The 27235-nt window shown below is 40.6% G+C and overlaps 1 protein-coding gene, 1 long non-coding RNA gene and 1 pseudogene across 7 annotated transcripts in view; 1 reads left to right on the forward strand and 2 right to left on the reverse strand.

Moving 5' to 3' along the window:
• The first annotated feature begins 1091 nt into the window (after positions 1-1091).
• On the forward strand, positions 1092-13112 carry LOC129060646 (uncharacterized). The gene is made up of 5 exons (XR_008527495.1): positions 1092-1166; positions 7719-7792; positions 8346-8417; positions 9216-9363; positions 12970-13112. It is a non-coding gene; the product is annotated as an uncharacterized LOC129060646 (long non-coding RNA).
• Positions 13113-15677: 2565 nt separating this feature from the next.
• Positions 15678-27235, reverse strand: part of LOC100436015 (zinc finger protein 736) — a 308914-nt gene continuing 297356 nt past the window's right edge. For 4 of the 6 annotated variants that reach the window (XM_054560532.1, XM_054560531.1, XM_024241336.2 and 1 more), the window contains one exon: positions 22824-24244. In XM_054560532.1, the coding sequence (XP_054416507.1) occupies positions 23187-24244 (1058 nt within the window). In that variant the 3' untranslated portion in view covers positions 22824-23186. Of the gene's footprint in view, positions 24245-27235 lie in introns of all 6 variants that reach the window. The other 2 variants (XM_009242762.4, XM_024241335.2) reach the window with 2 other exon arrangements.
• LOC100454096 (tripartite motif-containing protein 60-like) lies at positions 16111-16664 on the reverse strand (annotated as a pseudogene).

A 27235-nucleotide genomic window follows, 5' to 3' on the forward strand; every position in this document is an offset into this window, starting at 1 on the left:
CTTTGTACTTTATTTACTTGTTAGATTCAGGACTTCAACAGTGGGCTTTGTAAATGTGGGATGGTGACTTTTGCTCTCACTTGCAAGTGTAATCAAGAGTCATGATCTTAACCTTTTGCTGGACCCTCTTATGAAACTCTGTGTACCACCCAAGGAGTTTTTAGAATATGAGTTAGTGTTGTCACCTTCTGTGAGCTTTCTACAATATGCAACTCATAACCTTACCTATTGCCCTAAGCATAGCGATGAGAGGCAAAATATCTACTCTTGGTGGAATTCCAATTTAAGTTTGATCATCATGCTTGTGAACTGAAGCAATGTAAATTTCAAAATCCCATTTGTAGAAAAAAAAAAAACATGGCAGGAGGGTAGCACAACTTAACTGCTGTGGCAAGCAATATGTCACAATGCCCTCGCTAGGCAGGGTCTAGAAATGAGGGTTACATTAACTGGGTGCTGGACCCAGCAATATGACACAATCCTAAATGTGGAAAAAAACCCAAACAAATGACGAGAGCAAAAACACCTACAGAGTGGGCCCAAGATATGTAAAAATACTTTCTGTTTCTCTGGCACAGGCAGGAGAGTTACATCATCAGGTGGGAGGCCCCAGCAATATGCCATAATTCTCTCTTATGCAATACATCAAAATTCCTTTTCACGGGCATGGTTCAAGACAAAAAGAAGAGTCATATTACCTAAGTATTGGGCTTAGCAATACGTCACATCACCCCATTGTAAAGGCTCAGGCAGAAGAAAAGAGACACATCTCTTAGGACATGGGCTCAGATATATGGCCCAATGTTCCAAGTAGGCAGGGCTCGGGCAGAAGAGAAGAGTCATATCGCCTGGGTGCTTCCCTAGATATATAACACAATCTAACATTAGAGGTGAAAGCAGGCAGAAGAGCCACATCATCTTGATGCTGGGTCCTGAGATGTGTCACAAGGTTCCCTTGGGACAGGCCCCAGGCAAGAGAGTTATAACAAATAGGTGCAGGTTCTACCCTTATGTCACAATGCTCCATGTGGGCAGGGCTTGAGCAGGGAGTCACATCACCTAGGTGATAGGCTCAGAGATATGTCACAATGTCCTCCTTGAGGCATGGCCCTGGCAAAAGAATACGAACATCTGTGTGCCTGGCCTAGCAATATGTCACTATCCAGGTAAGCAGGACCCAAGCAGGAGAGCAACATCACCTAGGTGATAGGTTCAGAGATTTGTCACAATGCCCTCTTTAGGACATGGCCCTCGCAAAAGTGTACCTGTGCACCTGGCCCAGCCATATGTTACTATCCCCCACTGGGTGCAGGGCCCATTCTAATGAGGAGAATTACATCACCTAAGTGGTTGACACAGTGATATGTCACAATGATTTCTGTGGGCATAGCTCAGGAGAAAAGGTAACATGACCTGGGTGCTGGATCTAGTGCTATGTCACAATTCTTACTGAAAGCAGGGCCCAGGCAAGAGAGTCACATCACCTAGAGGTCGGCCCGGTAGAGAACACAATAACATATGTGGGCTGGACCCAGTCTGGAGAGTCAAATCACACAAGTGCTCGGCAAAGATTTATACGACAATCACACTGGCAGAACATTTCCAGGATAAGATTTACAATACCACACATGTCCTGTTTTCATGAGTGACAGTTGGCTTCATATATGTGAGACGGTGACAGTCCTTACTGTCAGCTGGGTGTGCATATGAGACTCACAATTGGCCAGGTGCGGTGACTCATGCCTGTAATCCCAGCACTTTGGGAGGCTGAGGCGGGCGGATCATGAGGTCAGGAGATCGAGACCATCCTGGCTAACACGGTGAAACCCCATCTCTACTAAAAAATACAAAAAATTAGCCAGGCATGGTGGTGGGCACCCATAGTCCCAGCTACTTGGGAGGCTGAGGCAGGAGAATGGCGTGAACCCGGGAGGCGGAGCTTGCAGTGAGCCGAGATCATGCCACTGCCCTCCAGCCTGGGCGACAGAGCAAGACTCCGTCACAAAAAAAGAAAAGAGACTCACTATTTCACCTTTCTGCTGGGTTCTGTTATGACACGCTCTGTACAAGCCATGGGCTTTATAAAATATCTGAGGCTGTTATAATCTTCTTTGTCCTTTTCCTTTTTTTTTTTAACAGAAAGAGATTTAATCACTTGTGTTTCTAAAGAAAGTTATGAGAGTCAAAATTACTCCTATTTGTGGGATCCACATATGAGTCATTATCATGCCTGTTAGCTGTGCCTAGGTGTATGTCACAATTTACTCTATGGTAATGAAACAGGCACGACAGCCAAGTAACATAAATGCTGAGCCTGAAATTTTCCAATATTCTCCATATAGGCATGTTCCTGGCAGAAAAGTTGCATAACTTGGGGGTTACATCCAGATGTATGGCACAATGCCCCTTGTGGGCAGTGTCCAGACAGGAGACTCATATCACCTAAATGATAGGCCCAGAGATATGTCACAATGTCTCCTGTTGAAAGGACCAGGCAAGAGAGTCATATCATTTGGATGCAGTGCTTAGAAATGCTACAATCCCTAGTGCAAGCAGGGTCCAGGCAGGAGAGGAGAGTCAGGTAACCTAGATGGTAAGTCCAGAGACATGTTACAATTCTTCCTGAGGATATTGTTAACACAGGAGAGTCAAATCACCAAGGTGCTCAGCTGAGGTAATTTTCTAAATCTCATTTGTGGGCTACACTTAAGCAGGATTATTAAATCAGGAGCTGGGCAAAGGTATATGTCACAATAACACTGGTGGAAAGTTCCAGGAATGGGAGTCACCATTTTGCATATGACCTGGCTCCAGATTTAAGAGTCAGGATTAGTTCTCTTATCTGGCCTCAGGTATATGGCACAATATCACCTGTGGACAGAGAACAAGCAGGAAGGTCACATCATCTGCGTGGGTGCTGGTCCAGTGAGATGTCACAATCTTTCTTGTGGGCAGGACCCTGGAAGAAGAGTCACATCACCTGGATGCTGGTTTTAGTGATATATCAAAATTCCCCCTGTGGGCAGGTCTTAGTAAGGTGAGGACACTGACTTCACCTAGGCAATTGGCCTAGATCTGTGTCACAATGGCCGCTATGTGCAAAACCAAGATATGAAAGTGACCTCACCTTGGCACTAGGTTTAGCAATATGTCACAATCTCCTCTGTGGTCAGGGCGAGGCAAGAGAGGAGAAAAATCACCTTGGTGCTGAGCCAAGTGATATGCTACAAAGCTTCCTGTTGGCACAACCCAAAACGCAGAGTCATATCGCCTGGGTGCAGTACCCAGTTATGTGTCACAGTGTCACAATGCACCATAAGTGCGGGGCCAAGGCAGTAGAAGGGAGTCACTTCACTTACATGATGGACCTAGATATAAGCCACAATGCTTTTTTTTTTTTTTTTTAGATGGAGTTTCGCTCTTGTTGCCAGGCTGGAGTGCAATGGTGCAATCTCGGCTCACTGCAAACCTCCGCCTCCCGCTTCAAGCGATTCTCCTGCCTCAGCCTCTGGAGTAGCTGGGATTACAGGTGCCCGCCACCATGCCTGGCTAATTTTTTGTGTTTTTAGTAGAGACGGGGTTTCACCATGTTGGCCAGGATGGTCCTGAACTCCTGACCTCAGGTGATCCATCCGCCTTGCCTCCCAAAGTGCTCGGATTACAGGCATAAGCCACTGCGCCCGGCCAGCCACAATGCTTTTTATAGGCAGGGCTCAGGTAAAGAATTCTCATCACTTGGGTGCTGGTCCCAGTGATTTGTAAAAGTGCCCTTTGTAGGCAGGCCCAGGCACCTTTGCTTAGGTGTATGGTCCACGTATGTCACAGTTTCATCTGTGGTCATGGCCTGAAAAGGAGAGTCAAATTATTCAGGAGCTGGGCTTTTATGGTCTAATTACACACTAGGAAATATTCAGAAATAAGTTTCACAGTCCCACTCAAGTCCTGGCTCTGTGTATGTGAGTCAACACCTCCTATGAGTTGGGTCGAAGCAGAGGACTCACAATCTCAACAATGGGCAAGATCCATGTATAAGATGCCCAATCCCACCTGAAGATTGTGTTCCAGTAGGGGAGTCCCAGCCTCACAGGTGTGCTAAATCATGCATCACCAAACCACAAGACAATAATGTCTACTTTTACCACTTTTATTCAACAGAGTACTGGAAGTCCCAGTCAGATCACTTATGCAACAGAAATAAATAAAAGGCATCCAAATAAAAAAGGTGAAAGTCATATTGTCTCTGTTTGCAGATCACATAATTGTCTATATAGCAAAAGTTAAATACTACACTAAAAATCGTTAGAATTAATAAACAAATTCAGTAAAGTGGCAGAATACCAAATTAACATACAAAAATTAGTAGGAACATTTTTACATGACAAGAATAAGCCATCTGAAAAAAATTCAAGAAAAAAATCATTTACTACAGCTATAAAAAATAAGTCTTACTTCATTCTAAGTTCATGCTTGTGGTAAGGTTCACCTTTATTTTTTATCATTTGGATATTCAGTATTCTCCAATCCATTTGTTAAAAAGACTGTTCCTTTCTCATTTTGAGTGATAGAGACAGTAGATAGCCAAGGGACCTTTTCTCATTTTGAGTGACAGAGACAGGAGACAGTCAAAGGTCCTGGGCGAAACTCTGCCTTCAAGCCTAAAACAGCCTGAAGGCTGAAAAACTGGACTGCTGGTTTCGGATGAAGCCTGCCCTTTCCTGAATGTTTCTCTCTGAATAATGCCCACCTGTGCACTGGGGAAACAAGTTGGAGCCATAGAAATTCACATCTTTTGGCAGGGGAGGAGCCTGGACTCTTCAGTTGCTATGTGGTGACCTGGTGTTCATCAATATGTGAGGTGGGGGCCCGTTAACAGGAGTCCCTCTCACTTTGCTGACAGTTTTTTTTCCTTTTCCTTTTTGCCCAATAAACTTTACTCCTCACCCTTCAGTATGTCTGTTAGCCTATTCGTTCCTGTTCATGTGATAAGATCCTAGTTTTAGATGAACTACAGAAAAAGTTCAACAATTTCGGTGTCTCGATGTGGGGCTTGAGGAAGGGTAAGATGTAAACCAAAGTATCTTTTTTTCCTTTGCTTGTAAGCCTTTTCATCCTTGGACTTCTCCCAAGGGTAGAGGAAACTGTGCACCACCCCACCCCAACAGCCCCAGGCACATGCGGGATGGACAGGTGAATGGCGGCTCCTCACCCCCATCTCCTCTGGGCTGGAAAATGCCAGGCATTCATGGTGTCTTCCCCTTTACCGGCCAAGGGATCCAGCCCCATCCAATAACAATTAAGTTTTTCCCTCTGTTGAAGGAATCATTTGCATAAGAATGAAAATGTTTTTCCCTGCCCTACACTTAAGCCTTTTTTTTCCCCTTTTATTCACCCTGTCAGCAGTTTACTTTTAAGCAACAGGCTTTTTTCTTCTTCTCTTCTTCTTAGAAAATGTTTTGCTGGTCTAGGACCTCAACGATCACTGCTTATATTTTTTGTAGAGTTTTAATAGTGAAAGGGTATTTGTGAAGTCGATCTTGAACTGTGGCCAATCTGGTATGCTTTGTATGTCATTCTCTATGGTTGTCAGGAAATTTTGCTGTAGGCCTCTACCTTGTTTTATGTTTTCAGGAGCATGACCTGTAACCACGTGGCAATGTTCTGTTTTGGTCTCCGCCATTTTACAATGGTAGCCCAGGTTTAATCCTGGCTTAGGGAATAAGTCCCTTCTGGTTTCCTATCAGCATGTAACTTTTGCCATTTGCGGATTCTCTTCCCCTTCACAAACTGCCTTAATTTTTTTCTTTTCCACTGAGCACCTGGTAAGTTGCCTTTGATAAAGTTTGAAAGCCAGAAATACTGGCTGCTTGGCACTGCTAGAGTCAGGTAATAAGGAATTTAAAAGGATTTTCTTAAAGAGTGCTCAACTTAATTAAAAGTGGATATCCAAATTATAGGTATATTTTAAAAACCTTTATGTTTTTCTCTTCTGGGATCTTGTTTTGCTGGGGAAAGGTTTTTTTCTCAGCCAATTGAATTCTTTTTATTTTGTCTTGCCACTGTAATGCATGCCTGAGAGGCCAGTAATTCAATCAGGAAATTGGCAAATAAAAAACCTATGGCTACTGGGTTTTCTTCTGCCTGTCTGTGTAGTTATGTATGTGTTGTGTGTGTGATGTCTATAAAAAAGAGCTCTATAATAAATTTACTTAAAGAATGATAAGCACTTGGATCAAATATTTTTTGAAGGGAAGAAAAAAGCTGTGTACCTTTTAGTTCACATGACTGTTACTCTTTGAGAAATAAAAACAGCCTTAAAGATTATTGGCAAAACACAAATGCCATCAATATACGAGTAGGTGAAGTAAATTATGCAGGTCAGATACTAAGTTTGCTATATGTTTTAAGGTTATAAACTACTTTTTTGGTTTTTTAGAACAGTTCAACTTTGCTTCACAATTGTAAGACCTGAAGACAAATGGAATTAACCACACCCCTAATTATGCTGAAAGCAGCCAAACCCTTGGCTGCACCTAGCATATAATGAAAACAATTTACCTGGTTTTACATTAAAGTAGAAATTGCTAGAAGTTACCATTGTAACATGTAATTGAAACCACTGGAAGTAGATTTACATACAAGGTGTCTAAGAACAGTCAAATGTGTTTTAAATAAAAGATTGTAAGAAGGCATGGAAATATAAATTATTGCCTAGAGTCAAACAATTGTTTTGAATTACACAAGATAAAGCTAAAAGTTCAAACAAGTTGTAGAAGGATTGTAAAAATAAATCTTGCCAAAAAAATTCTGTGTGAACATTAATTAAATTCAAAAAGGTATTATATGAGTTTTTTATAAATTGAGCATTGACATAAAAGCACAACAAGGTACTCTTAAGGCACTAATCTGCTCTTTGGCAACATTTGTAAAGAATTTAAAATTAAAGGTTTTTGCTTTTTACATTTCTAAGTCATCATTTTGGTTAAATAAGCAATTTATGGTAATCTGAAATTTTATTTCATAACATCAAGCGTTTTAAACCCCTAACATGTAACATCCTTCTCAAAATCAAACTCTAGTTACAAAATTGTCTTTCCTAATTCCTGGCTTTTGGATGCTAAAGAGGGCTCCTGGAGTATCCACAAGAGAGGTAAATAGGATTATATGACAGGTTTAGTTACATAGAATCGCCAAAATGGTGTTCAATATTCTTTAGATGATACTGTGGTGAATAATACTAATACATGTTCCAAAATTGTATGGGATTTCTAAAATTCTAATGTCTGAAGTATATGCTATCAACCGCAATTAAGGTTAAGTTATTGTAAGCCACAGAAATAACCAAAATTTTTGGTCAATCATGTTTCTGACCGTAACTACCCTGGACATTTTGTTATACACAGACAATTGTTGTCTTGTTTTGATTTTTTTCAAAAAAATCGTTTTTAATCAGCTATAGAACTTTGACAGGTGCTCTCAAATGCATGCTTCTGATAACTTTGGAGCTTGTGACATTGGCATATAGGAAAAACGTACAGGACTCATGAAGAGCTGAAATGTTCATGAGTATCAAACACAAGAGTTAACTGAATGGACTGGACTAATAGAAAACTGAAGTAATCTTTCTGACTTTTGCTTATAACATTATTGATCCTTGTATTGTTTACCAGCATCAAGGAAACTTATTTTGAGCTATTTACAGCCTTTAATATTTGACTAAGGTGTACTCCTGTGAACAAAATTTGGAGCATGTTTGTCTCTCTCTGCCTGGCTTCTCCAGAATTTGAAAAATAGTGTGAGTATTCTTAACCTATGGCAATATAGCTGTTTGCATCGGGTATGCTTCCCTTTATGGAGTCAAGCTCAACTTGCAGAGCCAATAAAAGCCCCTTGGAAAAACTGGCCTCATACCTCATCTACATAGTCCTTGTGCAGGGTTCCATTCCTGATCCGTGGTTAAGTAAAGAATGACACTTTCTGATAGGCCCAGGAGCCCCAAGTTTATCTGGGGACCACAAGAGGAGAGGATCACCCAACTCATAAGTATTTGATAGTACAAACCCATGGCTGGGCTTGACTTCAGAAAGTCCTATCTAAAATTTCTTGTGGAACAGAATTCCATCGAAGCCAATGTAAAAGACCTATGTAAAAATAATTATTCTTGCTGCACTTTATGCAAACAATCAGGTCAAGTATAAGACTAAAGTTTATTTCACAAATAACTCAGTCCTATCATGATTCGTTTTTAACAGAAAAGAGGACTGGATAAAGATTATGTTTCAAAACTTATTATACAATAGTCATTAAATTCTAAACTCATTAGTTTTGAGTTTTTGCCTACATTTTAGACCAACCCTGCTTATTCCTGTGAACCACCTGGCGATCTTCAACTGCAGCTCAGAAGAAACAAAAAGGGATGGGTAATGTAAAAATCTGGATTAATATTCTACTTCTGGGCAATTATTCTGCAAATCCTGCAGAGGGATGGAAATAAATAGGGTGCTCATCCCAATCTCAGCAAGCATTAACTATAGCCACTAGTTATCTGGGTGTGTCAAAAGACATTCTTTTCTCTCCCTTGTGGAAAGATGACTCAATACCACAGCTTCATTTCAGCATTCAGCTCATGATAAGGAGTCTATGCAATCCCGAGGCACATTTTTGTCCCAACCTCAATTCCAAGCTTCAAAATGAAGCCTTAGGAAAGAATACTGGATCTGAGAAATCCACAGGCAGATGATAATGGAGGTTAAAAGGCACAGTGCAGGGGAGCATGACTAATTCCAGCCGATTAAGCCAAGCCTCCCATTTCATAGATAAATATCATGCTAGGATCTGTGGAATAAATGAGGTCTAGTGAACTCCAGAACAACTGACAGCAGGGGAGATAGGATAAGAGCAAATATTTCCACCCCCCTAGGCCTCCCTGTTAACCAGGGTGGAAGCTGCTTGGACACTGATGGATGGCACCCTGTCACAATCACTGGGCACAGGGATACAAAGATGGAAGGGGAAAAGAGAACATTCTTTCTTCTATCTGTCAACATACCCGGGTATTTGCTAGGACGAAAAAGGAACCAGGGACACTTGCTCCTCTCTTTCTAGATAAGTAACCATTCATTCATCTTCAGTCTACACCCTTTTTGAATGCATCCTGAACCCTTGGGACTCCTTTGAAAACATGTTTTCCTTTTATCCCCTCTGTCTTCTCTTTACAGATAGGTAATCATGTCTTCATACTATGGGACGGTCCCCTCAGATGCATCCTTCAAGCTTGGAAGAATTAATTTTCCAAACCTTAGACTGGGTGGCTTAGGATTGGACTCAAGACAAAAGAACTCAGAAGCCTGACATGCTGGCAAAAGGGTAAAAGGTTTTTTTTCTTTTCTTCCCCAGTTGGGCTTTTGGTCTCCCTCTCCCTATGCAAACTGGTAAAAGACCTTGGAATTTTTGAGCTTTCCTTGCCACCCGCCCCTTGTTTCGTTTTAATACATGTTTTTTAATAACCCAGTTTGATTCTTCCCACCTTCAGGCTACCAAACTTCAAAGAGTCACACAACCAGAGCCTTGGACAATGGCCCCTTTCACAGGGAACGCTTAGATAGGCCTCTTAGGGAGATCTGACTGCCATTTTTCCAAAACAGTGCCCCCTGTCAGCAGGAAGCAGTTAAAAGTGGTTTTCGTTCTCATCTTTATTTTGATTCTAACAGCAGTTAGACATACTTCTTTAGAGAGGGAAATAACAGAGTTAGAAAACAGCCAAGGGTCCTGGGTGAAACCCCATCTTCAAGCCTAAAACAGCCTAAAAAATCAGACTGCTGGTCCCAGATGAAGCCTGCCTTTTTCTAACTGATTCTCTCTGAATAATGTCCACCTGCACACTGGGGGAAGGGAGTGGAGCCATGGAAAGTTTACCCCTTGTGCAGGGAGGAGGAGCCTGGCCTCTTCAGTTTCTGTGTGATGGTCTGGTGTTCACCAATCTAGGAGGTGGGGGCCTTTAAACAGGACTCCCACTCACTTTGTCTTTCTGGTTTTTAACCCAATCAACTCTACTCCTCATCCTTCAGAGTGTCTCTGAGCCTAATCTTTCCTAGTCATGTGATAAGAACCCAATTTTGCTGAAGGAAAGTTCTGCAACATAAAGATTTGGAACCCTCATTTAAGATAAGCTTAGTATATGCATGTGGGTCTCTTTCTGGCTTCTATCTGTTTCAACATTTTTCTGTCTTTATGCCAACACCACAGTATTTTGATCACTGTAAATTTGCAATATATTTTTAAACAAAAAAAGAATTATGCCTCTGAGTTTAATATTTATTTCCAGGTTGTTTGGCTACTTGTGGTTTTTTTGAGTGTTTATAGAAATTATAGGGCAGTATTTTGGTGGCTCACTGCTGTGATCTCAGAACTTTGGGAAGCCAAGGCAGGTGGATTGCTTGAGCCCAGGAGTTTGAGACCAGCTTGGGCAATATGGTGAAACTCTGTCTCTACAAAAAATACAAAAACTTGCTGAGCCTGGTGGCATGCACCTGCAGGCCCAGTTACTTGTAAGGCTGAGGTGAGAAAATCAATTGAGCTTGAGAGGTCAAGGCTACACTGAGCCGTGATTATGACACTGCACTGCAGCCTGGGTGACACAGCTAAATATTGACTCAAACATTTTAGAATATTTTAATACTTCTGCAAAAAGTACCATTGGTTTTTTTGAAAGAGATCTCATTGATTTGTAGATCATTTCAAATACCATTAACGTCTAAAGAAACTTGCATGTTCTAACTCTTGAAAAATAGTATGCTAAAGAATTTGTCAAGTTTTCATATATATGCAGGCAAGCTAGTTTTCTTTTGGCTTTTAACTTCCAGTTATATTTCATTGTAGTCAGAAATAATACTTTTTATGATTACCATTTGTTTATGCTAAAACTTGCATTCTAGCTTAGAAGTTTGCCTATCTTAGAATATGTGCCATATGCAATTAGAAATATTATTTATTATGCTATTGTTGGGTGAAATGTTTTGTAGATTATTCCCAGGTCTTATTTTTCTTTTTAACCTTTTATTTCTCTCTGCATTTGCCTTTATTTTCTCTTTTTTATTTACTTTCTTTTCTATTAATTTTATTTCTATTTTTCTTTTTTCTCATTACATTCTCTTAATTTCAGATTTTCTAGAATTTTTCTTGTTTGTCATGTTTTAATTTATTTCCATTCATATCCCATTATTTTTCTCCATGTTTCTTTTTTCATTTTTCTCTCATTCTTAAAATTTTCTTATTTTATTGCAAATTATTGCATGTTTACTTCTTTTGTTTTTATTGTATTTATTATCTTCATCTTCATTTTATTTTCACTGATCTTAATTACATTTGTTTTTCTTTATTTTAGTTTGTCCTTACTATTTTTCAATTACTTTAAATTTATTTTTAAATTTTATTTTCTTTCTCTTGATTTCATTTGTTTCACTTTATTTTTCTGTATTTTGCTTTGTAAAACAGAAGGGATGAGCTATTTTAGATTGGCCTAGCCATAGTGGTCAAGACTCGTTTGCTGAGGCTCTCTGGCAGCCACTCTACCCCAGGAGTCTCCAACCTAGGGTATAGTCAGGGCCTCCTAGGAAGATTGCTAAGATCCCTCGGCAGATCTTTCATTGTTACAGGCCCATCTAGCATTCAGCGTCATGGGCCATTTCTGCTGCTTTCTGAAGCCCCCTGGAAGCCCTAGTGTTGCCAGGCCAAGACCCTGACTGCCTCTTTGTGTCCCAATGGATCCCCCACACATAATCCAGGGCACTGACTTCTTTCCCAGGAGAGGGCCACACCCACTCCACTGCACCAGGGCATGTCTGGACCATATGTGTGTCTTTCCTTTGTTATAAAAGAATTTTTTTGTTTTTTGAGATGGAGTCTTGCTCTGTCACCCAGGGTGGAGTGCAGTGATGTGATCTCAGCTCACTGCAACCTGCAACCTGCGCCTCCCGGGTTCAAGTGATTTTCCTGCCTCAGCCTCCCAAGTAGCTGGGATTACAGGTGTCTGCCACCACACCCAGCTAACTTTTTTTTTTTTTTTTTTTTGTATTTTTAGTAGAGACAGGATTTCACCATGTTGGCCAGGCTGGTTTCGAACTCCTGACCTCAGGTGATCCACCCGCCTCAGCCTCCACAAGTGCTAGGATTACACGTGTGAGCCACTGTGCCCAGTTGAGAAAAAAAAAAATTTTTTTAACTTGACATGTAACTGACTTATTATGAAAATGTCAGCCTTATGGGTAGATACACATGCAAATATGTGCAAAAATGCTAATCATGTGAGAAAATGAATATTTCTACATTGTATTTAATGATTTCATAGGGTTGCTATTTTACCCTTTCCTGTCTTTCTATGTTCAATGGGAAAATCCTCAGTGAAGACTCCTCAGTATGACAGACAAAATGTTGTGCAATCTAATCCCTGATAGATGCAGTGAAGTAACTTCTGGTTTTCATTCGGAGCTCTCACAGCTAGGATTAAAAACTCTTAGTTGCAAACTCACATGATGAGGAGTTATAGTATGCTGTCCTCGTCTGCACATTGTCTGCCGTCATAATTTTTTCAACTTGCCAAGGGAAAAAGTGGGAAATTGTTTCCCTCAGACCTACTCATCTCCCTTTCATAGGTTTTCAGGTTGTGTATTGTCCAGATTGCTTAGAAGCTCATGATCACAGAGGTCATATTTGTCAAGAGAAAGCTTTATTGCAGGATTAAGTGAAGGTGTTTACCACTCAGGGCCTACGGTTCCTCCAGAGGCAGGATGAACTTAAAAATCATTCCTGAATCCAGAAAGTAATGACAGAAGTTGGGGGCTGCCCACAGGAGAAAGAAAAATGCTCCCTTTTGCTTTCCAAGTGGTCACTACTTATTCTGGCATTAATCATGCTTCTGACCACGATGTGTTTCTTAGTCATCTTTCTTGGTATTCCACTGATTGTGCATCTAAGGAAAAGAGGCCTGGATGAGAGTGGTAAAGAGAACAACTGCATCCTTCCATAGCTGATGCCTTGGTAAGCTTTGAAGCACACTGAGCAGAGTCTGAAATCCTTCCTCACTATGGGGTAAGTTGTGTCAAATTCGACTCCCATGGAAATGGCACCAGGTTCAAGATGTCAAAGAAGAGACTCAGAACCAGTGAATGAGATACGGAGTTTTACTGGGGACTTACATAGAGAGAAGGTCCAGTGTCAGTGGGCTTAGCAGGATAACTATGCCCACTTGCAAAAAGCATGCAGTTTGTATAGCATTTTTATTTAGTACTTTTTTCTGAACAACCTTTCACCTGTCAGACTTCATTTAACAAAAAAGGAATGGCCTCAATCCCGTGTGGCCTGTGTTCCACGCCACAGGATGGGACGGACCAGGGCTCAGATGTTCCTCATAAATAAAAAATAATCACGAGATTGGCTCCTACTAGACTTTTTAGCTTAAAATTGAACATTCAGAAGCATTTTTTTATACCTGGTCAGTCTCCAGGTATGCCCAAGTAAATACTGCCAGTTGCATCCATCATACAGGCTGGTTCAGGCAGTAGAGGTTCTTCTTCCCGAGACTCTAGATTCAAAAAAGTTTTTGCTTTTTCTTGAATCATTGGGTTGACAGTTTACTAAAAGGCCTGATGTGTGTGCACATTGCTGGTACAGTTGTCTAAGTCAATGAGATGGCTTCACTGTTGGTAGGGCCTGTTCCTGTTACAGGTGTGACTGGGTGTATACAGGCTGCTGAGGTGCCTCTTCTCTAGACTTTCACTGGACCATAACATTCTGGGGCCCCAGTTCCACTATTTTCCAAGGTGGGACATGCTGAACCAGACCCTGGAATTGTGGTTCAAGGTGACCAGGCTGAGGCTGCTCTTTAAAAGGCAGAACTGCCAGGTCTGTCTTATTTTCCTTGTCACTCTAATGTATCTTTTGGTATGGAGACCAGAATAGAGTCTGTGACAGCCCTCCTGCTAGGGTTGGTACTATTTATACATGACTCTTAAGTGTCAAGGTAGGTTGAGAGACCTTTCTTCCTGGCACAGCCTGAGTAGGCTAGAGCACTATGACCCTTAATGCTTGGTTCAGGCAGTCTTCAGAGGAATTTTAAAAACCATAGGATGTGGGAGGCAGAGAAAGAGCTGGTACAAATGACAAGTTGCAGGTGAAATAATTGGAGGCAGGAAGAGAATGGGACCTGCTTGGGACAGTACACACACTGCCTGGGTGCAGCTGAACAGTCAAGCCAGTTTTCTGATTTGGGCCTTGAGCAGTGGGATTAACAGGCCCACTTCTGCTCTGGCCTGGGTCCTAAACACTTTGGTTCTAGAACCAAATGTGAATTCTGGACTCAGGAATTCCAGTTGGGTTTCACAGGCCAGTGGAGTGAGGAGGCCCAGGTGGACCCACAAAAGTGGCTGTGGGTAGGCTTACCACACATGACTGGTTGCTTTTATGCCTACAGTCACAGGAGAGTTCTTCTTCCCCAAAGGCAAGCCCAGGGAGATCTGAGGCTCATGGGAGCAAGTGAAGAAAAAAGGTGATGCCTCAGCCCAGTGCTTTTGCCCCTCCTGGCTTGTGGCTTTGGGGGCTCACACTGCTCATCAGAAAAATGGGCAATGAAAGCCTCTCAGTGACTGGCTGCTTATCCCTTTTACCAGACCACTGCACAGTGCTCACTCTGCAGCTCCAGGTACAGCCTGTGCTTCAAAAAGCTGGGGGATCTCTGGGCTGAGTTCAGGGCCCTGAGGTTTCTCCCCCTCAGGGACTCCTCCTGTCTACCCCTCTGTGCCCACCTGACAGCTCACCATGTCTGCTGTATGCTACCCTTATTGCATGCTCTTTCCAAGCCCATGTCTCCCTGGGTTAGCTTGGGGCACATGCTCACTGAAGCCCAGGTGGCCTGACCATCTTTCCTCCAATGTACAGCCTCAGACAGGTGCCACCCAGGTTTTCTCCTAGAATGTGATCTCAGGGGATTGCAGTAGCACATTCCGCTCTAACTTATTGACTAGTTAATCAATAAGTCACTTAATGTGCCAAGATGGGTGTGGGCCTTGACACCCTTGATCTCCTTCCTCTAGTGGGGCTGCACTGGCGGTTGCCATCCTGATTTCTTGGTGGAAAAAGCTAGCAGGTGATGCAGGACTCAAGGGCCAGGGACACGACAGAGCACCTTGGCTGGCCTCACCCAGGGCCCTCTGAGGCTCCTGCAGGCAGGAGGGCTCCATGGAGCCCCAGACCCCTTTTCTAGGATGGTGCCCACAGCCCCTTCCTGGACCTTCAAGAAGGGCCTACTCTTTCTGCAACCTGTACCTACTGGTCTCTAGAAGATGAGCATTCATATGTCTTTGTGGACATGGCCTTCTGCTTCATTTCCGTAAGAAATGCCTAGGGAATCCTGGGCCTGTGCTGGAGGTTCTCTAAGTGCCAAAGTCAGTAAGAATCTCAAGAATATAATTAATAGTATTTTCTGCACATTACTATCTCAGGGTTACTTTTGCCCAAAAATGTGTAAAAACAAATATTAAGATTTTTATCCTTTACATTATCTTAATTAGGTCATCATACAAACCTTTTATTTTCCTCCCAATCACTGAATTTTTGTTTTCTTCTTTGTTCAAATTGTTACCTGCTTTAGAAGCAAAAACTTAAAAAAAAAAATGCTACACAAATACTAACAGGTAACAGCAATTTATTTAAAATGTAATTAGATTTCTTAAATAAGTAAATAATTTAAGTAAACTTAGTTTATATTACTTGTATAAATTATTTTACATATTATCCTCAATCTTAAAACAAAATTTAGCTAGGTATGCAATTCAAAATTGATAAGATTTTTTAAAATAGGCAACTTAAAAACATTTTATTGGACAAGTTGGGTAATATTAATTCTCAAATATTTTATCTTAGAAATCAACACACTTGACAATTGATATTCATAGTATCTATGAAAGCGACATTCTGAATGTGCTTGTATACTTGCCAAAAATTTAAGAGAAAAAAATCTATTCTGGCCGTCAGTAGTAAAACTTAAAGATTAAAGAAGTAAGATTAAACTTACTGGCTAAATTACCCACAAAAACTGAAATAGATTCATTTACTTGTTCTTTATCTTTCAGCATCTGATAATGAACAGATTTGAAGACGTTCAGAATCTGCTTCAGTATAGAAACAAGGCCAAACAGCTCTTGTGAAAGAATCATTAAAATATACAGAACAAACCTATCATTTATATTACTTTAAAAAATCACCCAATTCATAGTCCAAAAGAATACCAATCTTACTGGATTTTACTACTGGCAGAAGGTGGGTTTTCTTAGGACCTGATGCAGCATAACCACTCTTATATATCATCCAATTGCCCCCAAATCAACCCAGAACTGAAGGCTGATCCTGCCAGGTTCTAAGAAGACAATCTTGACACACACCTAATTTTCATTTAGACTTGTTTCCTACCTCTACCTTCCAGTAATGTCTGTCAGAACTACACTTCTGAGAGCCCAGGAAAGCAGGGCAGAAATAAAATCTCCTTGGGTTATAACATACGTTTGGTTTTGTTCTTCCATCACACAGCTTTTCTATCCTCGGAGACAGTTAAGTTGAGGATGTGCTGTGTCAAGATCTAAAATCAAGGACAGGCGCGGTGGCTCACATGTGTATTCCCAGCATTTTGGAAGGCTGAGGTGGGTGGATCATGAGGTCAGGAGATCAAGACCATCCTGGCTAACATGGTGAAACCCCATCCCTACTAAAAATACAAAAAATTAGCTGGGCCTGGTGGCGGGCACCAGTAGTCTCAGCTATTCGGGAAGGTGAGACAAGAGAATTGCTTGAACCTGGGAGGCGGAGGTTGCAGTGAGCCGAGATCACGCCACTGCACACCAGCTTGGGTGACAGAGCGAGACTCCATCTCAAAAAAAGAAAAAAAAAAGATCTAGAATTAAATCTACTTGAAATGGCTTGATAGTTCTGTCTAAGCCAGAATATAGAGGAGGAAGACTAAAACCATATTTTATATTTTGTTAATGTATATGAAAAGAGTTCAGGGCATTTTAGGTTTCGATACCTGTGGTGCATACTCTTAACATCTGTCAGCAATTCCAGGTTTGACTGCATAGAATTGGCCTCTACCTCCCCCCGTAGATGTTTAAATGTAGAAACATAATCTGAAAATTTTACAAGGTTTTCACTTAGTTTTGCTAAAATGTCCATCTCTTCATCTTGTTTCAATTGTGAGTCAATTGTGTGGCATGGGTACAATTATGCTCTCTTCATATGCAGAATTAATGTCATTTTTTTTTACTATAGATATTTTCCATTTTTCACCTGAGACCACAGGCTAATTTCAAAAATATTTACTTCTAATTATGTAGCTTCTATTACATAGCTAGTATTGTCTTTGTTTACTTCATGTATATGCCAAAAAGACCTCATGACTTATGAAACGTTCAACTGTTTACTTAAATTGGCCCAATAAATTTAATAGACTCGATTATGTCAATTTTATAAAGTAAAATGAACAGTAACTAAACAAAAATTGGATTAAATAGCATTCTCTAATTGAAACAAAATATAAAATATACTAAATAACATACAATACATGCGCTATGAAATTACTCATGTGAAAATTATTTTGTGAACACCATTAAATTTTATCAAAGTCACTTTCATAATCTCTGAGGGGATTATACAAAGAATGTTTTATGAAATTAGATGAAAAGAAAATTATGTATTATGTCTATGGTGAGCAACAGGCAAACAGACAAACAACAAAAAAAGAGAATTTGCACATGATTCTAAGCCAGGAGCAATAACACTTTAGATAAATGAATTTAATACACAGCAGAGAAAACAGATTTGCTTTCAAAATCTTTGAAGTTTCTGTTTGATGGTAAGTGATCAACACTTGTAAAATTATCTGTTTCATTCTAATATTTTTCTTTTCTTCTCAAAGTAGGTATACAACCATAAACAAATATGATTACTTTCTCTATAAATCTGTTACACCTGAAGTTTATTTTACAGTGATATATCTATACATTTAAATCCATGTAAACCAAAACTAAAGGTCTGTATGTGTTTAGCAGACCAGAGAAGTCATGTTCAACAGAAAAAAGTAGGATAAAATTTTATAAATAGTTGTTCAGAATTCAGAAACATATAGCTCCAATTATACTCATAACCTTCGTTACAACCATCATAATAACCTGTAGTTACAAGAAAACAAAAATGTAAGTTGTAGAAACCATATTCTCTAAATTATTTTAAGTTAAAGACCACTGACAAAGGGATCACTAGAGATGTTAGTCCACTGTCACCAAATAGCATATTGTTACCTACAACCTTGGGTTAAGATGGGATAAATTAATATCAGTGGCAAGATACACATTCAATGTAAAATAGCCTTAACACAATAACAACAATTTTGGTTTATTAAAACAAATTAAGTTCACACATTGTCATTAAAAAGGCATTTTGAAATTCACTGTATTTTAATTACCTTAGTTTGCAAATGGTAAGGCAATTTCCTTCTAAAATTCAAATTGTTTCTCTTACTAAGCAGATTATTATCCTGATCACTTACCACACTCTTATCATCCTGTCACTTACGATACTGCTGTAAACTAACTGCTAAGTGGCCTTTCCACTTAGAATTTCTTCATGTATCTTAGGTTTCAGTTTACTTAATCTTCCATGGAAAAGTATATAAATCTGTCCATCTAATATAGAAGAACCTCTCATAACTCTGGTGCAGCAACCATTGACCATGTTCTTTCACATAAATTCTAGAAATGAAGACATAGCATCAAATGTAAGAGTTAAATTACATCAAAATTTGCTTTTGAAAAATATTGAATCCTTTTAATATAAAAAAGTAGGTTCCCTTTAGAGAAAAGTGATCGAGATTGCTGACTAGAAGCAGCTAGACTGTGTAGTTCTCATAGACAGGAATGCAAGGTATACATAAATACAGCACCTGCAAATGAAACATCCAGGTACTTGCATTGGGAATAATCAAAGAAACAACTTACGGAGAATGGAGTAAAGCAAGGCAGGACAATGGGCCACCGGGGAACAACATGGAGCCAAGGGAACCTCCCCACCCAGTAAAGCAGTGAGTGCATGTGTAACCCTAGAAACCCATGATTCTCCCACAGATCTCTGCAACCTTCAGGTGAGGACATACCCCCATGAACCCACTTCACCAAGGCCTTCAGTTTAACACACAGAGCTACATGGAGCCTCAGCAGAGCAGCCGCTTAGGCCTGCGCAGATTCAAGAGCCTTAGATACTGGCTTTCCAGGCTTCCCAGAAAAAGTAGGTGCAACTCGAGCAAAGCAGGTTACACCCCTGAACATACCCATAGGAAAGAGGCAGAATCCAGGGGGCTGATAGTGATGGTCTGTAGGATCCACTTCAACAATGCCTCACACGGTAAGATCTACTGGCTTAGATTCCAGCCAACCATTGGTAGCAGCACTGTACCTCCCTGGGATGGAGCTACCAGAAAGAGGAGTGGGCCACCATCTTTGCTGCTTGGGCAACTTAGCCATTCCAGCCTTCGGGCTTTGAAGAGCCCAAGCTGACCGGGGGGCGGAAAGGATCTCCTAGCACAGTACAAGTGCTCTAAAAAGACATGGCCAGACTGCCTGTTAAGGCAGGTCCCCCGTTTCATTTCTTCTCACTGGGAAGTACTTCCCAATGAGGGTCTCCAGCTACCACCACCAGCGCTCTTTGGTTGATGGAGTTTTGAAACTTCTTTGGGATACAGTTCCTAGAGGGAGGAGTGAGCTGCCATTTTTGCTGTTTGTGTGAGTTAGCTGTTCCAGCCTTCTGGCTTTGGAGAATCCAAATAAACTAGGGGTGGAAGTGGTACCTCTGAACAGCAGAGCTGTCCTACAAAAATATAGCTAGACTGCTTCCTTAAGTGGGTCCCCAATCATGTTTTCCTCACTGGGTAGGACCTTCAACAGGGGCTTCCAGCTACCTCCTACAGGTGCTTTTGTGCTGGAAACAGGTCTATACCTCCCCCTGGGATGGCGCTCCCAGAGAAAAGGGCATGCTGCCATTGTTGCTGTTTTGCAGCATTCAGTGGTGATAACTTCCAGTACTGGAATATCTGAGGTGACTAGAAACTGCAGTGGACACCCAGCATACTGCAGCAGCCCTTCAGAAGTGGTCAGACTGTTACGTGAGTGCCTGTTCTCATATATTCTCACGAGGCAGGTTCTCCAGGCCCGGGCCACTAGCCAATCATTGCCAGACCTATTGAGCCAGTAGCAACTTAGCAACTCCCTGGACAGAGCCTCCAGGGGCCTCTGCAGTACAACTGTCCTTGCTACCCTCAGACTAATAAAAAATCCAAAACCCTAAGTGCCTTATTCACACCTCAAACTGCAGTTTACCCAAGGAGAGGAAGCCAGCCCATCCTCCATGGGTCCCACAAACTACCCACTGCTCCTCAGCAGACAGTAAACCCCTAACTTGGCCAAAAGTAGAGATCCTCCATCCTGGGCTGGCTGCACTGAGTAATTGCTGACCTACATCTCTCTGAGATGCAGCCCCCAGAAGACAAGCAAAGAGATAAGGCAGCAAGCCAGCTCATGTGGTGGCCAGAGGGTTTGGTGCAAGAGCATCTGTAGTAAAGTGTGGCCAGTGATGGCCACTTCTCTAGGCTCAACTTTCTCCCATAAGAGACTTTAACCCTAGGGGAACTGTTGGGCCTAATTTCTGCAGGATGGTCTTGCAAATCAGAAGAAGCTGATCCAACTGAGTACTCCTTGGTCTGCTGGCCTCTCCCAGGGACCCAGTCTGGCCACAGCTGCTTACAGGGCAGTCTCAGGTACCTAGAAGCTCATACCAGAGCATCTGCACTGGAGGGATATGCCTGACTCATGAAGAGCTCCAGCAAGGCAGCCCCTATGACTGCACCAGCCCACATTTCTTCCCCCTACTGCAGCTTCCTGCGACACCATGGCAACTCCCGATATTTCTTTGCTGGCACATGTCTGCAAAGGCAGGTTTGGCTTTGCTTGCCCCACCAGCAAACGGGAATGCAATATGCCCCGCCAACCCCAGCAACTGCCATTGTAGATGAAACTTTGGTGGGTAGAGAGCCAGAAAACTCCACCCCTGCCTTTGTGCTAACACTGTGCGGAGAACAGGGTATCCTCCCACACTCTGAACAATCACTCCTTCTTGGGGGCCACAGAGAAGGCATCAAAACCTTTACTGGCCAGTATCCTGCCCCAAGCCAACACCACCTTTAGTGCAACAGCACACAGTCTCCAGCAGGTATCCCCCACTCCCCTCCCAGATGCTTTGCTCCTGTCACTGAGGTGAATACCAAAAGACAGGCAGAAACCCCATATCCATTAGCACTCTGCTCCAGCTATGGCACCTTAGTCCCACAAAATCGCAAACTCCAAATCTCAAGGAGCCAGAGAACACAGCTGGGGCTCAAAACAAGTCCCCCGGAGTTACAGTATGCAGCCTCTGAGTTGTGAGCTGAGCATTGCCCACCCACCACCACCACCAAACAAAACAAAACAAAAAAAACCTCCCAGGAACAAAGGCTGTTGGCTGCATCCATCTTATACCACAATCAAATACTCAAGACCATCAAATAGGATTAAAAAGAAAAAGCCCACTCAAAGGTCAGCAACCTCAAAGATATGCCCACAAAGATAAGACAAAATCAGTGCAAAGATAAAAACACAAAAAGCCAGAGTGGACTTCTTTCATCCAAATGACCAAATTACGTTTCCAGCAAGGCCTAAGATGACAGAAGTAGAATTCAGAATATGGGTAGAAACAAACTTCACTGAGTTACAAAAGTAAGTTGCAACCCAATGCAAGGAAGGAAAAAAAATTGCAGGAACTGACGGAAAAAACAGCCAGTCTGGAGAAAAAATGTGGCCAACCTGATAGAACTGAAAAACACAATATAAAACCTTTATAATGTAATCACAAATATTAACAGCAGAATAGGCCAAGCAGAGGAAAGAATCTCAGAGCTTCAAGACTGGCTTTCTGAAATGAGACAGACAAGAATAGTGAAAAATGAATAAAGAGGAATGAACAAAACCTCTAAGAAATATGGGATTATGTAAAGAAACCAAATCTATGATGCAAGAGATTGCCTGAAAGTGATGGGGAGAATGAAAACAACTTGAAATACGTATTTCAGGATAACATCCATGAGAACTTCCCCAACCTAGAGAGGCCAACATTCAAATGCAGGAAATATGGAGAACCCCAGTAAGATACCCCATGAGAAGTTCATCCTCAAGACACATAATCATGAGATTCTCCAGGGTCAAAATGAAAGAAAAAATAAGTTAAAGGCAGCTAGAGAGAAAGGCCAGGTCACCTCTAAAAAGAAACTCATCAGGAAAACAACGAATCTTTCAGCTGAAATCCTACAAGTCAAAAGAGATTAGGGGCCAATATTCAACATTCTTAAAAAAAGAATTCCAACACAGAATTTCATATCTGACCCAAGGTAAGCTTCAGAAGTAAAAAATATATATGATCCTATTCAGATAAGCAAATGCTGAGAAAATCTGTTACCACAGGATCTGTCTTAAAAGAGCTTCTGAAGAAAGCATTAAATAAGAAAAAGACTATTACCAGCCACTACAAAAGCACACTAAAGTATACAAACTGCGGACACTATAAAGCAACCACAGAAACAAATGTGCAAAATAGCCAGCTAAGATCCTAATAACAGAATCCAATCCACACATATGAATACTAACCTTAAATGTAAATGGGCTAAATACCCAAATTAAAACACAGATGGCAAGCTGAAAAAAGAATCAAGATCTAATGGTATGCTTTAATCGAGACACCCATCTCAAATAAGCTCAAAATAAAGGGAAAAAGAAAAGCCTACCAAGCAAATAGAAAACAGGAAAAGAAGCAGGGGTTGCAATCCTAGTTTCTGACAAAACAGACTTGAAATTAACATAGATTAAAAAAAAAAAAAGGGCATTACATAAAAGCAAAGGGCTATATATGCACCCAACATATAAGCAACCAGATTATAAAGTAAGTCCTTAAAGACCCTCTAAGATGATAAATGTTCTTCCACTGTCATTACATTTATACTGCATTTGTTCAGTATTAAATTTCAGATGTTGAACACAGTATGAGGACTTGGTAAAGGCTTTTCCACATTTTTAACACTTGTGGAGCTTCTCTCTAGTATGAATTCTCTTATGTCTGATGAGGTGTGAGAACCAGCTCGATGCTTTGCCACATTCTTCACATCTGTAGGGTTTCTCTCCAGTGTGAATTCTCTTATGATTAGTCAGGTCTGAGAAGCACTTAAAGGTTTTGCCGCATTCTTCACATTTGTAAGGTCTCTCTTCCATATGAATTCTCTTGTGGTTAAAAAGGGTTGAGGAGCGGGTAAAGGCTTTGCCACATTCTTCACAGATGTAGGGTTTCTCTCCAGTATGAATTCTCTTATGTTTACTAAGGGCCGAGAACCACTTAAAAGCTTTTCCACATTCATTACATTTGTAGGGTTTGTCTCCAGTATGAATTATCTTATGTTTAGCAAGGTCTGAGAACCACCTATAGGCTTTGTTACATTCTTCACATTTGTAGGGTTTCTCTCCAGTATGAATTCTCTTATGATTAGTAAGGTCTGAGAAGCACTTAAAGGCTTTGCCACATTCTTCACATTTGTAGGGTCTGTCTCCAGTATGATTTCTCTTGTGTTTAACAAGGGTTGAGGAGCAGGTAAAAGTTTTGCCACATCCTTCACATTTGTAAGGTTTCTCTCCAGTATGAACTCTCTTATGTTCAGTAAGGTTTGAAAACTTTTTAAAGGCTTTGCCACATTCTTCACATTTGTAGCATCTCTCTGCAGTATGAATTTTCTTATGTCTAGTAAAATCTGAGAACAACCTACAGTCTTTGCCACATTCTTCACATTTGTAGCATTTCTCTCTGCTAAAAATGTCTTTACGTTCAGTGAACATTGAGCACAACTGAAAAGCTCTGCCACATTTATTACACTGACAGGTTTTGCTATGGGTAGTTGACAAACATTGATGAAGGCCATTGTAACTGCTTTTCTGCCCCTTGCAATTACCCACACTTTGGTAGTCTTTCTTTAAATGTAAATTATTAAGGTCACAGCTTCCATATTTTCTCAGAATCACTTTTTGAAATGAATCTTTTATGTCATGATCCGGCAATATCTCTGCAGTAAAATGAAAAGAGCCAGCTGGAGAAAAAAAATAAAATTCTCCCTCATTAGACTCAGATGAATATACTTCACAAATATATAATTATACAAAGCACATTAACAAAACGACAATAAAATACCACAGGCTCTATGTTCTTACAGACATATAAACCTAACAGAAATATACTGACCAAAATGCCTTTGCGAGAAGTCTAAGAACCAGTTAAGCATTTGCAGCACACCAAGTGAGCAAAATGCCAAGAACCACATAGAAGTGTAATAAAAGTATTTCATATTTACCCACCACAGCCATTCTTCATCCTATGATGACTCTAACTATAGACTCCAAACTCCTGTCTTCCCCCTCCGAAAATAAATAAAATAGTGGCACATGTGTCCATGCTTCTGGCTTACTGAGACCTTACCAAAGACTAATTTCTATATTCCATGACAGTGTTGAAAGGAAAGGTGGTATACACTGACAGTTTCGGACAGCTGAGACCAAAGGTAAATGACTGTTACAAGAGAAGAAAGACTTCAGTATCATAGACAGACAATGGGTATAGCAAGTGACTAAGGGATCTCAATAAGAAACATAGGGAATGGCCAGAAGTGGTGGCTCACACCTGTAATCCCAGCACTTTGGGAGGCTGAGGCAGGTGGACCACCTGAGGTCAGATGTTCAAGACCAGACAGGCCAACATGGTGAAACCTTGTCTCAACTAAAAATACAAAAATTAGCAGGGCGTGGTGGCAGGTGCCTGTAATCCCAGCTACTTGGGAGGCTGAGGCAGAAGAAAGGAGAATTGCTTGAAGTCAGGAGGTGGAGGTTGCAATGAGCCAAGCTTGTAACATTGCACTCCAGTCTGGGCAACAAGAGTAACACTCAAAAAAAAAAAAAAAAAAAAAAAAAAGGCAAATACTTTTTAACTAAAAAACACACAAGCTCAGAGAAAACATCCATAGAACAGGCTTGAGAGACTCCAAGAATCTCTAGCCTAAAAAATTGGTATCATATTCCCTCAGACAAAAGTCACTTAATACAGATTTTGACATGTAGCTTTTTATTACACAAATTGCAACATTACAACATATACAAAACATCAAGATAATATGGCTCAAGATAAAAAAGAATATCCAGAAATCAATTATTAAAAAAAGGAGATGTAAAAATTACATGAGACAATTTGAATTAAAGTCTTGATCTATTTTTTAAAAGAAAAAAAATAAATTACCCTAGAAAATCAAAATTACATCTCAATGATGCTCAATGAGTAAAATGGAAATTAAAAAAACAAAATGAAATAACAAAAATGAAACCAACAAAAAGATAAAAAGCACAGAAAGAAATAAAAATTGTGTAGCAGAACTACAAAAAAAGACTAATATGCACTTCAACATTAGTAAAAAATATAAGAAAATCAAGAAGCTCACCAAATTTCAACTAAGATAACACAAAGAGATTTCTAACAAGACATAACATAAGCAATGTTTTAAAAGTCGCAGACAAGAAGAGAATCTGGAATTCAGGAAGAAGAAAGAGATGTGTTATTTATGTGCATGCTTCTGCAAGATTACGAGTAAATTTAAGAACATAAATCTTTCAGGCAAGAAGGGAGTAAGATGACATAGTTAAAGCACCGGAAAAAAAAAAAGTCTAAGCAACAATACTATATCCAGCAAAAGTATCCTTCAAAATGAAAAAAAAAATCTAACTATATCATGATATATATCAAGATCTACATCAAGATCTAACTATATCATGTCTTCAAGAGATTCACTTTAAATCTAATAAAAAAAAAGACTGAAAATGGCAGGATGAAAAATATATTTTATGCAAGTGTTAACCAAATGAGAGGAGAAGAGGCAACAATTTATTAAGTTGAAAACTGTCATATTTCATATAATTTACTTTAAGTCAAAATTCACAAAAGACAAAGTAGGACATTCAACTATAATAAGAGGGTTCATTCACTGAGAACCTATAAACACAAGACAGTTTTCCCAAACAAAGCAAACATTGACGGAATTGAAGCAAAAATTGACAGCAATATAATAATGGAAGGATACATCAACATCCCACTTTCACTAATAAATAAAGCAAGACAGAGTATCAGTGAGGGAACAAAAAACTTGAATGCACTATAACATAATTACACCTAACAAATGTATACAGACAGCAGAATACACATTCTTTTCAATACCTCATGAAACATTTTCCTAGATGGATGACTTGTGACACCATAAAAGAAGTCTTAACAATTTTTTTAATTGAAACTTTATGGACAATTATTTATGGTCCAAATGGAGTGAAACTAGAAATCCGTAACAGAAGAAAAGCTGAAAAATTCAAAGAACATAAAAATTAAACAACACTTTTTTTTTTTTTTAAGATGGAGTATTGCTGTGTCACCAGGCTGGAGTGCAGTGGCACGATCTCGGCTCACTGCAACCTCCACCTCCTGGGTTCATGTGATTCCCCTGCCTCAGCCTCCTCTCCCGAGTAGCTGGGACTACAGGCACGCACCACCACGCCCAGCTAATTTTTTGTATTTTAGTAGAGACAAGGTTTCACCATGATGGCCAGGATGGTCTCAATCTCCTTACCTTATGATGTGCCCACCTCGGCCTCCCAAAGTGCTGGGATGACAGGCATGAGCCACCGCACCCAACCAACAACATACTTTTGCGCATGCTCTTTTTCAAAGGGTTGGAAGACATAACATTGTGAAGATGTCCATGCTGCTTAAAGTGACCCATGCATTCAACACACCCTTTTCAATTTTAAATTTTACTTTTCCTGGCAGGGCACAGTGGCTCACGCCTATAATCCCAGCACTTTGGGAGGCCGAGGCAGGCGGATCACAAGATCAGGAGATCGAGACCATCCTGGCTAACATGGTGAAACCTGATCTCTACTAGAAAAAAAAAAAAAAAAAAATTAGCCAGGCGCCGTGGCGAGCACCTGTAGCCCCAGCTACTCCAGAGGCTGAGGCAGAAGAATGGTGTGAACCCGGGAGGCAGAGCTTG

The sequence above is a fragment of the Pongo abelii genome, chromosome 6 (genome assembly GCF_028885655.2).
Source record: "Pongo abelii isolate AG06213 chromosome 6, NHGRI_mPonAbe1-v2.0_pri, whole genome shotgun sequence".
Lineage (NCBI taxonomy): Eukaryota > Metazoa > Chordata > Mammalia > Primates > Hominidae > Pongo > Pongo abelii.